Raw genomic sequence first — 19,606 nt, 5'->3', positions numbered from 1 at the left:
ATTTATCCTATATAATAAAAGGCTAATATGCAAATAGACCGAACAAGGAATGACCAGTTGCTATGACATGCACTGACCACCAGGGGGGAGATGCTCAATGCAAAAGCCAGGCTTATGGCTGGCAAGTGCAGCAGAGGTGGTGGGAGCCTCTCCTGCCTCCTTGGCAGTGCTAAGGACCCCTTGGGGGAGATGTCTGGGGGAGAGCAGGCTTAAGCCGGTAGTTGGACATCCCCCTGAGGGGTCCCGGACTGCAAGAGGGCACAAGCTGGGCTGAAGGAACCCCCATCCCCAGTGCACAAATGTCGTGCACCAGGCCTCTAGTGGATTAATAAAAGCTCCATCTACTTAAGACAAAAAATAATTTGTCAGCCCATCAATCCATTCAATGGAAAATCCAGCCAAGTCATTTCATAAACAAAACTATGAAATAATAGACTGATTTTTTTGAGATTCTTTTGTTATGTAGGTATAATAACAGATGAACATTTGAAAAATTTTTAAATAATTTGAAACTTATTTAAAGCTATTTAAAATCATAATATTAGGAAAAAGAAAACCCTTATCATTCTAAATGTAATATTTAATTGCCATGAAGAATAACATATTTCATTTAATCTTTAATGATATAGTCAATTTAAATTTATCCTATATAATAAAAGGCTAATATGCAAATCGACCAAACATGGAATGACCAGTTGCTATGACATGCACTGACCACCAGGGGGGAGATGCTCAATGCAAAAGCCAGGCTTAAAACCCTTATCATTCTAAATGTAATATTTAATTGCCATGAAGAATAACATATTTCATTTAATCTTTAATGATATAGTCAATTTAAATTTATCCTATATAATAAAAGGCTAATATGCAAATCGACCAAACATGGAATGACCAGTTGCTATGACACGCACTGACCACCAGGGGGTAGATGCTCAATGCAAAAGCCAGGCTTGTGGCTGGCAAGTGCAGCAGAGGTGATGGGAGCCTCTCCTGCCTCCTTGGCAGTGCTAAGGACCCCTTGGGGGAGATGTCTGGGGGAGAGCAGGCTTAAGCCGGTAGTTGGACATCCCCCTCTCCTGCCTCCTTGGCAGTGCTAAGGACCCCTTGGGGGGAGATGTCTAGAGGGGAGCAGGCCTAAGTCAGCAGTTGGACATCCCCTTGAGGGGTCCTGGACTTCGAGAGGGCACAGGCCGGGCTGAAGGAACCCCCAACCCCAGTGCACAAATGTCATGCACCGGTGTCTAGTGGATTAATAAAAGCTCCATCTACTTAAGACAAAAAATAATTTGTCAGCCCATCAATCCATTCAATGGAAAATCCAGCCAAGTCATTTCATAAACAAAACTATGAAATAATAGACTGATTTTTTTGAGCTCTGAAATTCTTTTGTTGTGTAGGTACAATTACAGATGAACATTTGAAAAATTTTTAAATAATTTGAAACTTATTTAAAGCTATTTAAAATCATAATATTAGAAACATTGTTTTTGCCTTTCATATTTGTACCTTAAATAATCAACTTATATGTCTTCAGAAATTAATTTTTTTAATTGCAAGAAGACTAACATATACCTAAAAATATTTATTTGATGAGAATAAAGTTTATGTCATTGGTTTAGTTCCAGAAACCACAGAATATAGAATGAGAGACGATGATGCTACTTGCTTAGCTTATGTTTCTTCTGTGGTTATTACTTGAAGTGATTTGTTAGGTATTGAGCAACTCTGATTAGAATGAATGTTTAAAGGTTTTAAAATAAAGTCTGAATAATATATTATTATAGAGAAATAAACTCTTCTGAGCTATGACAATTACCAACATAATGGGAAGGTCATATTAAGAAAATGGTTATGGAAACAATTCTTCAGAAAAAGTCAGTATGATGAGATGAACATTAATCTTTTCTATAAAACCCAAAATAGTCATTTCAGTATTGGTAAGTGAAACAATAATACTCAACAGATATTTCCTTAGTCTCTACTATGGGCAAAGCAGGAACAGAGAGTTTGTATAACATAGTCATTGCTCAGAAGGGGCTTAAATTTCAATAATGGGGCTATAAGAAGTACATTTATAACTATATCTCACAGTAAAGTAAGATAAATGCCACTGAGAGATACAAACTAAGTGTGTAGGGTACATATGGTCAAAAGTAAGAAAAACATTTTTGAAAGTATCTCTATGAAAGTTCACTTAAGGCTGAGCTGTTCAGAATAAGTTTGGAAAAAGAAAACCCTTATCATTCTAAATGTAATATTTTAATTGCCATGAAGAGTAACATATTTCATTTAATCTTTAATGATATAGTCGATTTATATTTATCCTATATAATAAAAGGCTAATATGCAAATAGACCGAACAAGGAATGACCAGTTGCTATGACATGCACTGACCACCCTTTCATATTTGTACCTTAAATAATCAACTTATATGTCTTCAGAAATTAATTTTTTTAATTGCAAGAAGACTAACATATACCTAAAAATATTTATTTGATGAGAATAAAGTTTATGTCATTGGTTTAGTTCCAGAAACCACAGAATATAGAATGAGAGACGATGATGCTACTTGCTTAGCTTATGTTTCTTCTGTGGTTATTACTTGAAGTGATTTGTTAGGTATTGAGCAACTCTGATTAGAATGAATGTTTAAAGGTTTTAAAATAAAGTCTGAATAATATATTATTATAGAGAAATAAACTCTTCTGAGCTATGACAATTACCAACATAATGGGAAGGTCATATTAAGAAAATGGTTATGGAAACAATTCTTCAGAAAAAGTCAGTATGATGAGATGAACATTAATCTTTTCTATAAAACCCAAAATAGTCATTTCAGTATTGGTAAGTGAAACAATAATACTCAACAGATATTTCCTTAGTCTCTACTATGGGCAAAGCAGGAACAGAGAGTTTGTATAACATAGTCATTGCTCAGAAGGGGCTTAAATTTCAATAATGGGGCTATAAGAAGTACATTTATAACTATATCTCACAGTAAAGTAAGATAAATGCCACTGAGAGATACAAACTAAGTGTGTAGGGCACATATGGTCAAAGGTAAGAAAAATATTTTTGAGAATATCTCTATGAAAGTTCACTTAAGGCTGAGCTGTTCAGGATAAGTTCTTGTGGACAAAGTTAGTTATAACCTAAGCTTCAAAGAATAGATATGATTTTGGTAAGTGAAAGGGACTAGTATATTTTTATATAGGAAAAAAGAGCATGATAGCTATCATTTATTGAGTTTTTATCTTGTGGCAGACACTCTACATACCCTTTCCATTCATTATCTTATCTTAAAATAACTTTGTAAGGTTGATATTCTCATTTTTTTCAAGTGAATAAACTAAAGTACCGAGAAGTTAATATACTTGTCAATACCATATTATTAATAATTGATAGAGCCAGGTTATCTGCCTCTAAAGCTCAATCTCTTTTACAATGCTAGGCTGAATAATATTAGACAAATACAAGATGCAACCTATATTTCAGGTTGTGGAAAGTTTTAATTGTCAAACTGATAATTCTAACTTCCTCTTCTCAATGGTGAATTTTGTAGGCTTCTAAGCAGACATATTACTAGGAATTCAGTCTGATAGCAGTGCCCAGACAGGAAATTTCTGTTATCTTGATGTTACAAGACTAGGACATTAGGGTGATAGCAGTGAAAATGCAAAAGAAAGGCAGGATTCAAGTGATACTTTAAAGGCAAGTTCAACTTTGAGAATCCTACTTCAGCATAGTGTAGAAGACTAAAGGTAGATTTTAGAAAGCTAAGGAGAGATTGAATGGTGGTAAAATGAGAACTTTGTAGGGATTTCTCCACGTGGATGTTGACTGTGTGAAGTCTTAGGGCAGCCTGATTTTCTACTCAGAGGTGACCATTTCTTCCTCTGTATCCCCATGTAGTTATTTCCTTGTCTTTGAAGTTCAATAAACCTATTAGGTTCTGTGTCAGTTTTTTTCTGGTACACTTTGATGTGAAAATTATTTTTATTTTATTGTAGAAAAGTCTCCCCTTATGTTTTCAAGCATTTTTCTTTTGCATTTTTCTATGTTCTTCAGGCACACAACTATATGTATATTGAGTGTCCTTTGTGATGGAAGTATTTATTATCTTCTCTATAATCATGTTTATCTGTTGCTTTCTTATTTCATTGTGTGTATTCAGTTATCTTGCATCCATATTCCTTTATTGTTTTTTTCAGTTGTATTTCATCAGTTTTTATTGCTTCTGATATGGCTTTCATCTGTAACTAGAGGCCTGGTGCACGAATTCGTGCATGGTTGGGGTCCGGCCGGCCCACCCCTTGAGGCCAATCGGGCCGGCTGGGGGGAGGGGACACCAGAGATTGGCTGGCCGGCCCCGCCCCCTGGTCAAACTGCCAGTTGAGGGGACAATTTGCATATTAGCTTTTTATCATATAGGATGGCCTCTTTTTGCTCTTAGAGGCCTGGTGCACAAATTCGTGCATGGTTGGGGTCCGGCCGGCCCGCCCCTTGTGGCCGATCGGCCGGCTGTGGGGAGGGGACACTGCCTCCTAGTCAAACTGCCGGTTGAGGGGACAATTTTCATATTAGCTTTTTATCATATAGGATGGTCTCTTTTTGCTCTTTCTTAAGCTCTTCTGGTTCACATTTCATTACCTTGGTTTTATTTTTATCTCTTTTTAAAAAAATATATTTTATTGATTTTTTTTATAGAGAGGAAGGGAGAGGGATAGAAAGTTAGAAACATTGATGAGAGAGAAACATCGATTCAGCTGCCTCCTGTACACTCCCTACTGGGGATGTGCCCGCAACGAGGGTACATGCCTTTGACCGGAATCAAATCTAGGACCATTCAGTCCATAGGCCGATGCTCTATCCACTGAGCCAAACTGGTTAGGGCTATTTTTATCTCTTGTAACTTTTCTTTGAGCTATCTTTGTAGAGAAAATTGGCATTTCAAAATTCTTTGAATCTATAGTGAACTATATGCCTGAACCCTTTCCCTGTTGCATAGAGCAATTCCTTCCATGAATGTTTATCCTCCACTTTTAATTTATGTTTCTGTCCTCACACTTCCCCTCACCTCAATATCTATGCATAGGGCCCTTTCTAGTTTCTTCCTAGTTATTAGTAATTTTTAAAATAAAGATTACTCTATCTGAGCTGCTGTTTGTTTTAGAATAGTATAGGTACGTGCAAAAGGAAGTAATGTGGAGTGGTACACAGATTCAAATTTGCTGCCTTGAATACCATCTTATATTTAGTTTGTCCTCTACCAGAAACATATCTCCCCTAATTTAATGTGCAATTTGTTGTGAATCCCTTTGTATCACAGGCTCTCTGAGGAGTAATATGATGATTTCTGCTCTTGTCTTTTACCCCCTAGAAATCTCCTGAGGTTAGGAGATTTGGTTGTAAATCATAAACATGACATGTTCTTCCCGTTAATTTGTACCTTCTTTACTTTTGGCTGTTTGGAACTGGGCCTTTACAGAGTCATGAATTATATCTCCTGTGGGTTTCCCATTCCTTTAAAACTCATCATTGTAGTCAAAGGATTGTTGGAATGAACTTTTAGGACTGGTATACTTTTAGACATCTGTAGCCTGTCCAAGGTTTGAGGTCTGAGGAGGTTTTTTGTTTGTTTTTTGTTTTTGGTCATCTCTCAACATCTTTTCTTACACCAATGTTTCTTCATATTTTGTGGTTTGTGGTAGTGGTTCCTTTCTCATTTCATCGGAGATGATGTTTTCATCTTTTGATATTTTTCTGTTGTTTTCAGTGGGTTTTGAGGGAGGGAGGATAGTTTAAAAATTTTTCTTTCTGCCTTCTTTAATGTAAATTCTCTAGTGATTTTTTAAAACATACATCAGATCATGTCATTTATCTGCCTTCACTCTTCAGTGTCCAAAAAATGGAGCTCTTAGAATAAATCAAAAACTCTTTTTCATACCCTGGCTGGTGTGGCTTAGTTGGTTGGGCATTGTCCTGTGCCCTGAAAGGTGGCAGGTTTGATTCATGGTCAGGTTACATGCCTGGATTTCGGGCACCATCCCTGGTCAGGGTATTCAGGAGGCAGCTGATCAATGTTTCACTCATATCAATGTTTCTCTCTCTATCTCTCTCTCTCTCCCTTTCCCTTCTTCTCTTTCTGAAAAGTCAATTAAAAAATCTTAAAAACCCCACCTACCTCTTTTTCATGACCTGTGCAATCAGATGTGATAGGGCCCCTGCTTACCTAAGCAACCTCATCTTGTTCCATTTTTTCTTACTTTCACTATAGCTTTCTTTTAGTTCTTTAATAAGACTATTTTTTGTTTTGTTTTAATCATACTTTTATTCATTTCATTTATATTTTGTAGAATATTATTTTCTCCTATTCATTTTTTAGGTCCAACTTATCATTTCCTCAGAGAAGCCTTCTCTAGTACCACAATATAAATTAGTTGCATTATGTCCATCTCTCACTTGGTTGCTTTTTTCTTCTTCTTCATAGCTAAGTAAATTGTATAATTATGTGTTTATCTGTTAATGTGTCTTTTTATCTAGACCAGTGGTTGGCAAACTCATTAGTCAACAGAGCCAAATATCAACAGTACAACGATTGAAATTTCTTTTGAGAGCCAAATTTTTTAAACTTAAACTATATAGGTAGGTACATTGTTATTAACTTAATTAGAGTACTCCTAAGGCTTAGGAAGAGCCACACTCAAGGGGCCAAAAAGCCGCATGTGGCTCGCTCGCGAGCCGCAGTTTGCCGACCAAGCTTCAGGAGAGCTTGATGCTTACTAATGTTTATTGAGTGAGTAAATGAATTAAAAAAGGAATTTCACATGCAGAACAAGGAATGTTAGATGCAGAACTTCTAAGATTAATTGACCAGGCATTGCTATCTCTTAGAAGTATTGGTGTAGTGAATAAATTTTCCTTACTGTAAGATTACCCTAGTAATAATAATATTATAAGTAATACTGAGTACTTGCTATGCCTCATACATACTCTATAGTTTACTGGTTAACTACTATATATCAAACACAGTCACAGGTATTTTATATAAAAAATCTTTAATGCTCACAATAGCCCTGAAATGTAAATTTTTATTGTCAATATTTTAAAGATGAGGAAACTAAAGTTAAAAAAGTGCAATTGACTTGTCCAAGGCCATTTAGCTGGTAAATGGTTGAGGCATAATTTGAATCTAGGTTTAATAATTGTAAAACCATTGTTCTTTTAATTGAATTATGCTTTCTCTTAATAATCAATAACCTGGAAGATAAAGTGCTTTTTCTAATATGTTACTTTATTTATAGAAAATAATTTATTCTTCTCCAAAAAGTTATGCCATATAAAATTACTTTGCTTCTATGGTCTCTAGAAAGTGCCCATTTATAACCTGGTCTCAAAGATTTAGAAATGAAAAAATCGTGAAGATAAGTTAAAATCTATTTTATTTAGTGCTTATTAAAGAACTCAAATATTTTAATCACAATATAAAATGTACTTTTAATCTCCAGTATCTATTATTATATTCCATATTAACTGCCTTTACAATGTGAATGGAATAGAATTTTCTTTTGTTACAAAGTAGTGTGATAAGGCAATAAACCAAAGTAAGATATTTGTTTTAATTTTCCATTTAGTTTTTCATTTTTTAGTTCTTATTTTGGGGGATACCAATTCAAATCAACAGCTTTTAACTTCTGATTATAATAGAAGAACCAGAACTAATTTGAAAAGAATTTTAATTTTTTAAAAAGTGAAATTTTTTGGTGGAAGCTAGTGATCTAATAATAGCTGTTAGGATATTTGAATGGTCCAGGAAAGAGAATTTCCTCAGTTTGGTGTTGACTATAAATAATACTTCTACCTCTATATTATGAATTGCATGAGAGATTTTTTATAAAGTTAGGGGGTAGGAAAAGGAAAACATAAAATTAAATGAAAACAGATAGTTTAACATATATAAAGAGCATTAGAAAACTGCAAAATGACTAATATCAAAAAAGAAGAAAGTTTCAAAGAGAAAAAAATCTACATAAAAAGAGAAACATTAGGTCATGCTACTTGCTAATGTTAAAGGTAAAGCTAGTATTTTAGCATTGATATGTCTAATTTTAAAGCTCATACTATTTTTTTATTGCAATAATGAATGAATATTTATAAAACAGAAAATGTGTATGCTCCAGAGACACCAAGAATAATGCCATTTCAGCAGAGTGCTCAATAACAATGAAATGAATGACCAGATGAATATGTACTAACCATATCTAATTAACATTTATTCTTCCAAAATTGATTATTAAAGTAAGTAAAAAGATGACTTAAGGCATTATATGAGAAAGCAAAGAAGTAATTTCCCATTTGATATATTTAATCACATTTGAAGAACCCAGAACACTTAAAAATTCTATCCGTTTTTGCTCTCATACTTTGTTTCACAAACCAGTTAACTCTATCAGTGACCTCCTGGTATACTGCGCTTGTGTAAGGCAGATTTATTGCCGAATATGCTAGAAGTATCTCATTATAACAGTTTAACACATTACACATGTCCTTAGTATAAGTCTTTTAAAGGAACATAAAATGGTCAGTGCTTTAATTTCTCAAGGCAAGTCTTCTTTCAAAACGTGTTTGGAAAAACCTGTCATTGTTGGTCTCCAAACCCTAAATTGAATTCCTCTTTCAGTAGTAAAAGTAAATTTAGGTAAAAATTCACCCACAAAACTACTAGTTATGGTCCCTGTAAAAAAAACAGATACAGCGCCCGTAACCATAAGTCAGAGACTTCCTGATGCCATTTCTGGCCAGATTAAAGGGGACACTTGAGTTTCAACTCTCAGCCCTGCTGATTAGGGTTGAGGGGATTCATGTTACTTTGAAATCATCATTAGCTGGTAACTAGGGACTGAAAAAGAGCCCTAAATTGAGAATTTTAATAAAATGTGTGAGAAAAGATGTGTTTATTATCATGCCTAATATCTTGGCATTTGCTTTCCCAGGGTCCACCTGGTCCAGCAGGTATCCCAGGTCCCTCAGGAAAGAGAGGCCCACGGGTGAGTAGATGGGTTCCACTTCCCACAGGCTGTTGGAATGAATAACTCTCCAGTACGTTTTTTCCTACTATTGTACAGTATGTACTTCCCTTGGAAACCTGCCTGGATCTTCAAACTTAGCCGTACCTTTGCCAGTTGGAGAGACGCTTAGGAACACGCTCAGCTTGTTTATCTGAGTATAAACGCCCAGCTAAAGCATTCTCTGTGCGCATGCCCAAGAAAGGTGATCAAATTGTTAGATTCGTGACTGTTCAGGTGCTACTTGCCACGTTACTCTCAGTTACAAAGTGATCTCATCTGTAGTTGATAGTCCAAGGTGGAGCTCAGTTACTTTGGGAAATGAAGAGGGGTGGGCTGCCTTAAATAGTGCATTCCTGGATTACATAGTGGAAAATACTGGAGCTATTGACTAGAAAAATCACTGTCTTGAGGAAAAATTCGGCCTTAAGGATCAGCGGTAGTTTCTGACATTACACAGGTCCAACCAAAGATGCATTGCTCTGTTAGAATTAGTTTCTTTCAAACTGAAAAATAAATGTGGACTTTTACTGACAGAAATTCTTCAAAGAGCCAGAAAAAGAACCATGACTGTGCGTTACAAAGACAAATGCAAATGCCATATAAAATCCACTTTCTTTCTAGCCTGATTTTTATCCTACACACAATGTTAAGAAAAATCACCCTAAAATATTACATTAAGTTATCCATGTTCACATCAAACTCTTGTCCGTATGAGGGGAGATTTATGCTCACTGGGCTCCAGTGGTTATTTATAGTTTCTTTTATTTCTCGGCACTTGATGACCTGTCACACTCCTCCCAGGATGACTTCTAAAACCTGTTTCCTGTCTCCCGCCTGGAAACCTTTCCATCCTCCTCCTCCTCGGTCAGGAGACGTTGGATCCACTTCTGTGAGGGACCCAGTCCATCTTTGCAAGAATTGCATTCTCTCCCCACTACGAAGACTGTTCTCCCACAGCATGACCTTCAGTTTCTGAATTCCCATCTTTCCTCATGATACAGCACTTTCCCTCCCTAATTTCCATCTTTTTTCCCATTTATTTGTCCAATCCTCCTTCCTTTAAGGAGGGAACAGTATTTCTCTCCTCAAGGCTAACAATTACATTTGTGTTCCTAATTTTGTCTCCACTCAGTTATTTAACTTAAAACTTGCGACTGTACATTTCTTCTTTCCTACGTTTTTATTTCATTTGACAATGATCAACAAATTCTCCTTGTTTTTAAAAATCCCAAACTTTCATTAATATTAATTTTTTCTAAAGTTATTGTCTTGGCTCACTTTTGTGCTGCTAAGCTTTGTGAAATAATAGTTGACTAGTATATCCATTGCTTTAATATCTACAACAACTCATTTGTTATTCCTCACAAATTTTTCTATCTACTTTATCAAAATTTATTTTTTCCAGGTTACAAATGACATGTGTCATGGAATCTAATTTTTTTCTTTAATGTTAATCTTATACATATAACTTCAGTATTTGCATTGCTGACAGAAATTCTTCAATGCTCTTATTAATCCAGAATTAAAAAGACAGATAAATAAATAATTATTAACTATATGTTATGTGTTAAAGTAGAGGTATGGCTGAAGAGCACAGGTGGATAGCAAACCCAAATGAATATAGGGGGCCTAGAGATCTGGAAGGCTTTGTGGAGCGAATCTTAGTTAATCTACTTGCTGGTTAAGTTTTCTCATTTGTAAGGACGAGTGAAAATAACCTCCTTGCAGGGTTGTTGTAAGAATTAGAAATAAGAAATATAAAGTGTTAATACAGTTACTTGCATATAGTATGTAGTCAGTAAATAGAAGCAATTATTAAATTCAAATTAGCAAACATTCATTGAATGGCTAATATGTGCTAAGTACTACATTGGTAATATTTAGAACAGTCTCTTTTCAAAGAATTCACAATCCTAGAACTAATCAGCATGCATCATAAGGTAATTAAAATGGGAATAAAATATTTAAGTAACAGATTGGGACAGTATAAGAAATGTCTCAAAGCAACATATAATTAATTGCAAATGAATTTTACATGCAGCAGTATCTATGGAAGTTAGTAGGAGAGCGAATCATTTCCTCCTGGTGTAGCCAGGATTTAAAAGTGAGGTGAGAGCTCAAAAGGATTTCGGTAGGTAGGTGTAGGGGGCAAGATTAAATGAAGTAATTCTTTAAGGCATATATAATAGCACTAGAGGCCCAGCGCACGATTAATGCGCGTGTAGGGTCCCCTAGGCCTAGCCTGGCATCAGGGCCATGTCTGCAGCCCCGCGACACCTCGCACGCTCCACAGAGCCGCTGCTCATTTGGTACTGACACTAATACAGGCCTTTTATGATGTAGACTAGAGGCCTGTTGCAGGAAGATTCATGCAAGAATAGGGCTTCCTTGGGCCTATTCCTGCAAGAATAGGGCTTCCTGTGGCTCCGATCACAGGCTCAGCCCCTGCCCCCTCTGATTGCCGGCTCTGCCCCTGCCCCCTCCGATCGCCAGCTCCGCCCCTGCCCCCTTTGATGACCGGCTCCGCCTGGGTAGGGGACCCCCAGCCCTCTCCAATCACTGGCTCCGCCCCTTGGCCCCCCTCTCTGCCTCCCCCGCCACCTGCCTGGCCAATAGGCCTGGACACTTTAGTGGTGGGGCTGAGGGGACTGGGCACCGCCATCTTGTGGCCATGGGCACCGCCATCTTTGTGATGGAGTGACAGATAATTTGCATATTACTCCTTTATTAGCTAGGATAAGCAAAAGCCTAAGTGCACAAAGAGTTAACATGTGTTGAGAGAAGAGTAATAAAACAATTGAACTTTGTTATTTTTAGGCTTCTTACTCTGCAGGGCTTTTAAAAATAGCACTAAGCAATATGATTGGAGATAGGGGAGGTACCTGAGGCAGGTAAACACCTCAAGGCAATGTTCTGAAGCAAAAGATAGAAAGGACACTTCTACTCTATAATCAGTGTAGCTCAGACGAAAATATCCAAGTTCTCAGAAAATCTAACAGACTTTGTAAAAAACTGAAATATTCATTTTAATAAAATTATAGTATGTAATATTATTTGAACGTTAGAATAAACACTGCCTGTTATTTATATCTGGATTTATTCTAAGCATGATCTGACTCTTTTACTATTTGCAGGGCATACCAGGACCACATGGAAATCCTGGGTTGCCTGGATTACCAGGTCCAAAGGTGAGTGATTACTAGTGAGTAATTCATGATTTTCTTGACATAAAAGATGGTCCTTAACTTTTAAAGCCAGTCTTGGGACAGTGAGGCTCTCTGCTATGTGCAGAGCATAATATTTGATTCTTTAACAGGATTGTCTTAGCTTGGCAGACAGCTAGATTCCTCCAAAAGCCCACTGCTCTTGAACTCATCTGGTTAGTGGTAAAGTCAGGGGTAGGCTTGCTTTGGTATGACAAAGTCTTTATTGTCAAAATATTATGGCAACATATTGAAACCTTTGAAATATACAGATTAGGATTTGAGTGGTTTACCTTAAATCAAGGCCGTTTTAATGAGCTAATAAATACTGAGGAAATAAAATATCATTCATTTCCCTGATCCATACTTCTTAATATTTTCACTTGAAAAAAGATCTGTGAGGATAATGTTTATAGGATGATCGAATTTTTATGAAAGCAACTAACCTGAAAGCCTATCTATCACTATTATCTATCAGACTACTATCAGGATAGTAGTAGGAGCATAGAAAAAGGATATATTCCAGGCTGGTTACCCTGAGAGGAGGTATGGAGATAGAGATCTAGCTACATGTTATATATGTAAAATTTATATGTATATAAAATAAATCCCATAAAATATATGGAATTAGGTAAACATTAGAGTCTTGGTTGCCAGTAACTTAATGAATTTCTTTTTAAGGCCTTAATAATCCCTCTATTTAATAATGATCACACTCTGAAGTATACATGTAACCATATAGAATAGGGGTTAAGGACATAGGTTTTGGAGTCCAAGAGATCTGGGTTCAAGTCATAGTCCTCTTGGTTTGTATAATAGAAGCAAATCACTTGCTTACCCTCTTTAAGCTTCACTTTCTTCTGCTATAAAATGGGAAAGCCTTGGCCGGTGTGGCTCATTTGGTTGGGTGTGTCCATGCACTGAATGTTACTGGTTCAATTCGAAGTCAGGGCACATGCCCAGATTGCAGGCTCCATCCATTCTTTGTAGGGGGTGTGCAGGAGGCAGCCTATCAATGTTTCGCTGTTACATCAATGTTTTTCTCTTCCTCTCAACTTTCTCTATCTAAAAAAATCAATAAAAATATTAAAAATAAATAAATAAAAATGGGGAAATCATAGTACATCCTCATAGGATTGAAGTGAAGGCAAGTTAAATTAATGCGAGTAAAGCACTTACCATGACATTAGCATGCCATGAGTATTATGATTATTATTAATAAGTAATAAAATAGCATACAGCTAGGATAATTGAAATCCAAATTTTCTAAAGCTTCTCATCATTACTAATACTTTCTTTAGTTCCATAAAAATGCCTCCAAGAGGAAAAGACTCTTTTAACTCAAGTCTGAATGTGTAACAGTGGGAGGAAAGACAGATGACCTAAAGAATCCCGAAGTTTGCTTTGTAATGTGTGATTCCTGAGTCCTTCAAGCTTTATGTGAGGAATTGAAAGATATTTAGACTAGTCAAAGGTTGAAGTAGCTATAAAGGCCTAGCTCATGCTTCTCCACAGGGCTGACTTGCCCGTGGCTTACAGTCCTGCTAACAGCCTACAGGAAGGAAGGCGGAAGTGGGCCAAAGTAGCTATAAAGGCCTAGCTCATGCTTCTCCACAGGCTGACGTGCCCGGGGCTTACAGTCCTGCTAACAGTCTACAGGAAGGAAGGCGGAAGTGGGCCGGGGCAATTTCCACTTGGCTTGTATAATTAGGTATTCCAAACAAAGAAATAATAAATACGGAGAATAGGGTGAGGAGAGATGAAAATATAGTGGAGAGCCTTTCATTTAATTGACTTCTTACAATTTGAATACATATTTAGGAGCAGTATTTGAGAAGATAAAAAACTTTGTATCAAATAAAAATTTTGATTGTCCCAAGATTAAAAACAGTGTATTTTTCAGTATTGATCAGTATGAATATGTGTCTTTGGTTAAATGATCTCAGAGAGATGAAAATTTGAATCTCAGGATTTTTTTCTTCAGTATTCTATTTAGTAGTAGTGTGGATATGATTTTGAGTATAGCTATTCACTAATAAAATATTTGTATGAACCCATATATGAGGAATTTTTTAACACCTACTTTTAATTTTAAAACAACTACTTAGACCTCTTGGAGACTTAATCTTATAAGTTGAATATTAATCTTTAATTCATATTTAATTTAATAATTTTAAAACATGATAATTATGTCCAAAATAGCCCAAACTGACCATGATTTGTTTAAACTGTACATAACTGAACATTAGATTTGTGACAGGTGTCAACAATTATCAGTCTGTTTTAAAGGCATCAAATAAAGCTTGCAGTGTGTGGTTTTGTAAAACCAATTTTCCTAGGTATTTAACATGCATTTTAGACTAATCAGAATTAATGCAACAGACAAGCTTTATACTTTATAATCCTCTTAGAATATGTATTCAAGACAATGCAAGAAAAGCAGATTACATGCTCTTGACAAGAAATTTTGACATATAATCACAGGATTGATTTTCCTTCAGGGAATAAAGGTTTCTTTTAAAATAAGGGAATTTAGAATATAAAGACAATTCCAGTTATTTTTCTTTTCTCCGTTACTGTTTAGCAAGAATAACATAGATAGAATTATTGGCCTTTAAGAAAATTGTATAAAAAGTCATCTTGCCACTTGCACAAGGAATCATCTGTCCATTTCCAAAGGGGGTCACCTGAATCTACAGAAAGAGCAAATTAAGGCAATTGAAAATCTAAAAAGGTTTAACTGAAATGGGAAATGTGACACATTATGGAACCTTTTTACAAACATATTAGAATTAGTGTGATGTATTAAAATTGTTAGAATCAATCAGTTAAATGATATGAAGCACATAAAGTACTTGGTAGAATGCTTGTGTATAGTTGATATTTAAGAAAATAATAATTCCCTTTTCTTGAAGGGGCTACTTATTAAAGGGCTAGGCCAATTAGAAATGAAACTTTTACTGAAAATACCACATTTATTATTTGTTAAATAAAAAATCTTGCGGCTCTTATGAATGAAAATACATTAAGACAGTATAGAAATATGATGTATTGATTAGGCTATTTTAAAGTTTATAAGGTATTTACCATGTCCCGCTAAAGTGATATGGCTCAAACCCCAAACTATTTCCCTAATGTGGCCAGCTGCTGAAATTTATGTTCAATTCTTTCAGCCTTCCAGTTGTTGCTTTCTGCTGAGCTCTTTGGAATCTATCACATGTCAGGATCAGCCAAGAATTGAAGAGAGTCTATATCCAGGTTTTGGGGGAAACTGTCTCCCCGCTCCCTCCCTCCCTTCCTTATTTCCTTCAGATTTCTCCTTCAATTTACAGTCATTCTGGTAGTCCCATACTCTGTCCTCTGACACCATTAGCCAAAAGATCTTTGGTTTTCTGCTTGAATTCTAGCCACTCTGTGAGCTAAAAAAGATAGGAAGTGTTGTTTAGAGAGTATAATACTTAAAATTGAGACTATGGAGCTTATGCAGTTATTAGTAATGTTAAAGTTAAGAATATTCAGGTGATGCTACCTCAAGATCATGCTATTTAGTGTTTCCTTTATGGTACTCTCACAATTTAGCTCATCCATACTCTGAAATTTTTAGTTCCAAATTCTTTTCACTGAAACTTTGCAGCTTTATCAGTAATTCATTCAAGAGTTGTGTTGCCTGCTTTTCAAGAGGCAATAATTGTAAAATTTATTTTAATGATTGTCTTTAGTCTTATTTTTAAAAAAATATTCTTATTTATTATTTCATTTTTGTTCATCCTCACCTGAGGATATTTTTTTGATTTTTATTAGAGAGAGTGGAAGGGAGGGGAAGATACAGAGAGGAACATCGATGTGAGAGAGACACATCGATTGGCTGCCTCCTGTACGTGCCCCCACCAGGGCCAGAGCCTGCAACCGAGTTACATGCCCTTGACTGGAATCGAACCCGAGACCCTTCAGTCTGCAGGCTAATACTCTATCTACTGAGCCAAACCAGCTAGGGCTAGTCTTATTTTTAACACTAACATTTTTATAATCTATAGAGAATTTGATCCTAAATCTTGCCAGCTAATCTAGTAGGTATTATTATTATTACTATTATTTTTACAGGAGATTAATCTCAATTTCAGAAAGATTAAATTCAGTCTTTTCACTCCAAATCCCACTGCTCTTTTCATTATATCGGGTAGACTCTAATCTGATAAATCTGATCTAACATGTTAATGAATCTAGTACCTTAGGGAGTTTCCCTTCCTAGACAGAGGGCCTCTGGAGATCCAATGACAGCCCCAAAGAGTTACTCTGATAATGAGGATTTTAGACTCTATAGCAGCTCAGTGGGATAGGTGGGACTTTGGGATCCTTTGAGTTATAATGTGCAGGCAACTTTCTTTTATTCATACTCAAAAGGATATATAGCTCTTATAACAAAAGTCATATAGTAGTAGTAAGTAGAAGTCAGTACTGAAGGTCAAAGTCAGTTATGATTAATTAATTTATAAACATTATATTTAATTTCAAGGAGGACTTGAAAGCAATCAAGTGTGACTTAAAGTGTGTCCGGAGTTATAGAATAGAAAATGAGGGAGTATGTAAGTGAGTGATTTTGGAGTATTCTCCTTCAATGCAGAGAGTATGCCCTACTTCTTTGACATTTCAGGTAAAGTTGGCATGTTCAGTAATCTTTGTTTTATGCATTTTATACCAGGATTAACTCACAACTGGCCAGGTTCAAAGCTGACTGCATGCTGACTTGCAGTTCTGGTGCTAGAACACGAGTTGATCAAATACACAAGCGTACTTGTGCGGGAATAAAAGAGATTTGACATGTAGCTCTGTAAATATGTTGCCTAATCTATAAAGCTTATGAATAAGAGAAAGTTCTCCCTTTAAATCTAATTTTGATTGCTTAATTACTTTTTCTACTCTTTTGTTGTTGTTGTTGTTGTTTGTTAATTCTCACCCAAGGATATTTTTTCCCCATTAGTTTTAGAGAGTGGAAAGGATGGGGACTGGGGGGAGGGGAAGAGAGACAGGAAAAAAAAAATGTGAGGGAGACACATCAATTGGTTGCCTCCTGCACGTGCCTGCAACCCAGGTATGAGCCCCTGACTGGGAATGGAACCCAGACTGATGCTCTAACCACTGAACCATGTGGGTCAGGGCTTTCCCACTTTTTAAATTTTTTTAAATGGAGGATGAAATATCAAATTAGTGAAAGATATTAAAAAATCTGAATGAAAATTATTTTAAGAAAGTTGATAAATAATAGAAAATTCAGATAGGACCTAAAAATAAGAATGTTTAACATGAGTTTTAGAAGTAAAAACATCAGCTACAAAGGATTTTATTATATTCAGATTTCTTAAGGGCTATTTTTTCTTAAGTTCTTACCTCAAATCAGTTGGTTAGGTGTTATAATAGATTAAACTATGTTAAAACCAATAAGTAATATTTTTTATTTACTAGACATTGTGATATGAGAAAGAAAAATGATTTGGTTTGCCAATAATTTTCCAAGCGATCTTAACCAATTCAATTAATCTTTCTGGATCTCATTGCTTCTTTAGCTATAAAATATGATTCATTAGGTAAGCTCTTAATATCTCTAACAAATTCTAAGTATATTTTCTTTTTTCTCTGATGGAGAGCTGAGTTTTTAAATTTTGAGATATCACTAAAGCCATTTCTCATCTTCCATAATCTTGTAACCAATGATCTAAAATTATAGCCTTAGTGGTGGAAGTGGTGATGGCTATGGAAGGGAAGAGGTCAGCCTGGAAAACAACCTTTTCTTTAAAAATTTTCTTCAACTCTAGAATATAGGACTCTTTGCCAATGAAGACTCATTTCTCATTTGTAAAGTGAAAAGACTTACTGTTGAATGTGAATGGCTTTTCTTTTGGTCATCCTTCTTTCATCAGTTAGTTCAAGTACTCTTGGAAAGCACCCCTGAGAAAGAAGACACGACTATTTTCCTATTTCCCATAGAGTTAAAGTAGCATTTAGAACCCTCTAGGAATGGAAAGCATGATTAGTTGAGAATGGTAATGAAATCAGAATTTGAATTATAAAGAATCTCTCAATTGTGGCCTCTTATTTTATGAGGTGTGAAATAGAAAAGGAGATACTTTGGTAAGTAATCATAAGAAAGATTAACAAGAAAGATTAATATTGTGCCAAGAACTTTGGTTGAAACCTAATGTCATGTTTTTCTTAAAACATAAAAGATAAAGATTACTGGAGTATAAAAAGTACCTATTTTTATAGCAGAATAAAAACAATTTTGGCAATTAGAGGTATTTTTTTATTATAAAAGTAATGTATGTACATTGCAAAATTTTAGAAAATATTTAAACTTGGAATGATAGCTAAAAATTTTATGAATTATATAAGCAGGTTTTTTTTTTACTGAAAGTAACTAGTGTACCAATGCTAAAATAGAAACTAAACTCAATATGTCACAAAAATGGAAAGGTTAATAGAACCCTTACATAGGTCCTTTGAAGAAAGATGATTCAATATTAGTATAACTTTAGTAAATAAATCAGCTATGTCTGGGGAATTTTGAGGAATCTTTTTCAACATTTAAACATAAAGCTAAGAAAAATATACATTAAAAATAAATAAGTCATGCCCATCTCATTTTAAAATAATTTAATACCATGTAATGTGTATAACTTCTGCTACAACTGAAGACGTATAATATATGTAATCTATGCTTCACCAAGTGTTTCATAACTGTTTTATCTAGGGCCCCAAAGGAGATCCAGGATTTTCCCCAGGTCAGGCTACTTCTGGACAAAAGGTAATTATTTGTTCCTGAAATAAAATCATGGTGATATATGGCAAGCATTTAAAAATTGTCTTATCTTATTAATCCTTTTTTGAGACTTTGCTTGTTATCAGACAGGGAAGATAGAAAACTATCCTATATAATAAAACCCTAATATGCAAATCGACCAAACGGCAAAATGACCGTTGGAATGATGGCTTGCTATGATGCGCACTGACCAGTCAGGAGCAGCTCCTGCATTGAGTGTTTGCCCCACAAGAGGGAGGCGACCAGCAGTGGCAATTAGGGGGTGGGGCCTCCCAGCAGGTGGTGCCAGGCTGCCAGCCAAGGTGGGTGCCAGCAGGGCCCCCCCCATCACCCTGCCCACCAGTCACCCCGAAGATGGCCCTGATCGCCAGCCAGGCCTACGGACTCTACCCTATATATTGGGAACAGTGTCTTAGAGTTAAAAATTAAAATCTGGCAAGGCTACTCTAACACTGAAAAAACAGGATGATGCAGCGATGACATGCATGGACTCTGGCTTGCACATTTTGTGGTCAGCCCTG

At 35.8% G+C, this 19,606-nt stretch overlaps 1 protein-coding gene across 1 annotated transcript in view; it reads left to right on the top strand.

Moving 5' to 3' along the window:
* The window catches only part of LOC102250919 (collagen alpha-1(XXIV) chain), a 113,041-nt gene that overhangs the window by 31,203 nt on the left and 62,232 nt on the right, over positions 1–19,606 (top strand). The window contains exons 5-7 of the mRNA XM_014532756.1: positions 8,994–9,047; positions 12,203–12,256; positions 19,017–19,070. Of these exons, the coding sequence (XP_014388242.1) occupies positions 8,994–9,047; positions 12,203–12,256; positions 19,017–19,070 (162 nt within the window). The remainder of the gene's footprint in view (positions 1–8,993; positions 9,048–12,202; positions 12,257–19,016; positions 19,071–19,606) is intronic.

This window comes from Myotis brandtii, unplaced genomic scaffold, assembly GCF_000412655.1.
Source record: "Myotis brandtii unplaced genomic scaffold, ASM41265v1 scaffold909, whole genome shotgun sequence".
NCBI lineage: Eukaryota > Metazoa > Chordata > Mammalia > Chiroptera > Vespertilionidae > Myotis > Myotis brandtii.
Note: the sequence above shows the minus strand (reverse complement) of the source record. Positions and strands in the feature narration are given on the sequence as shown.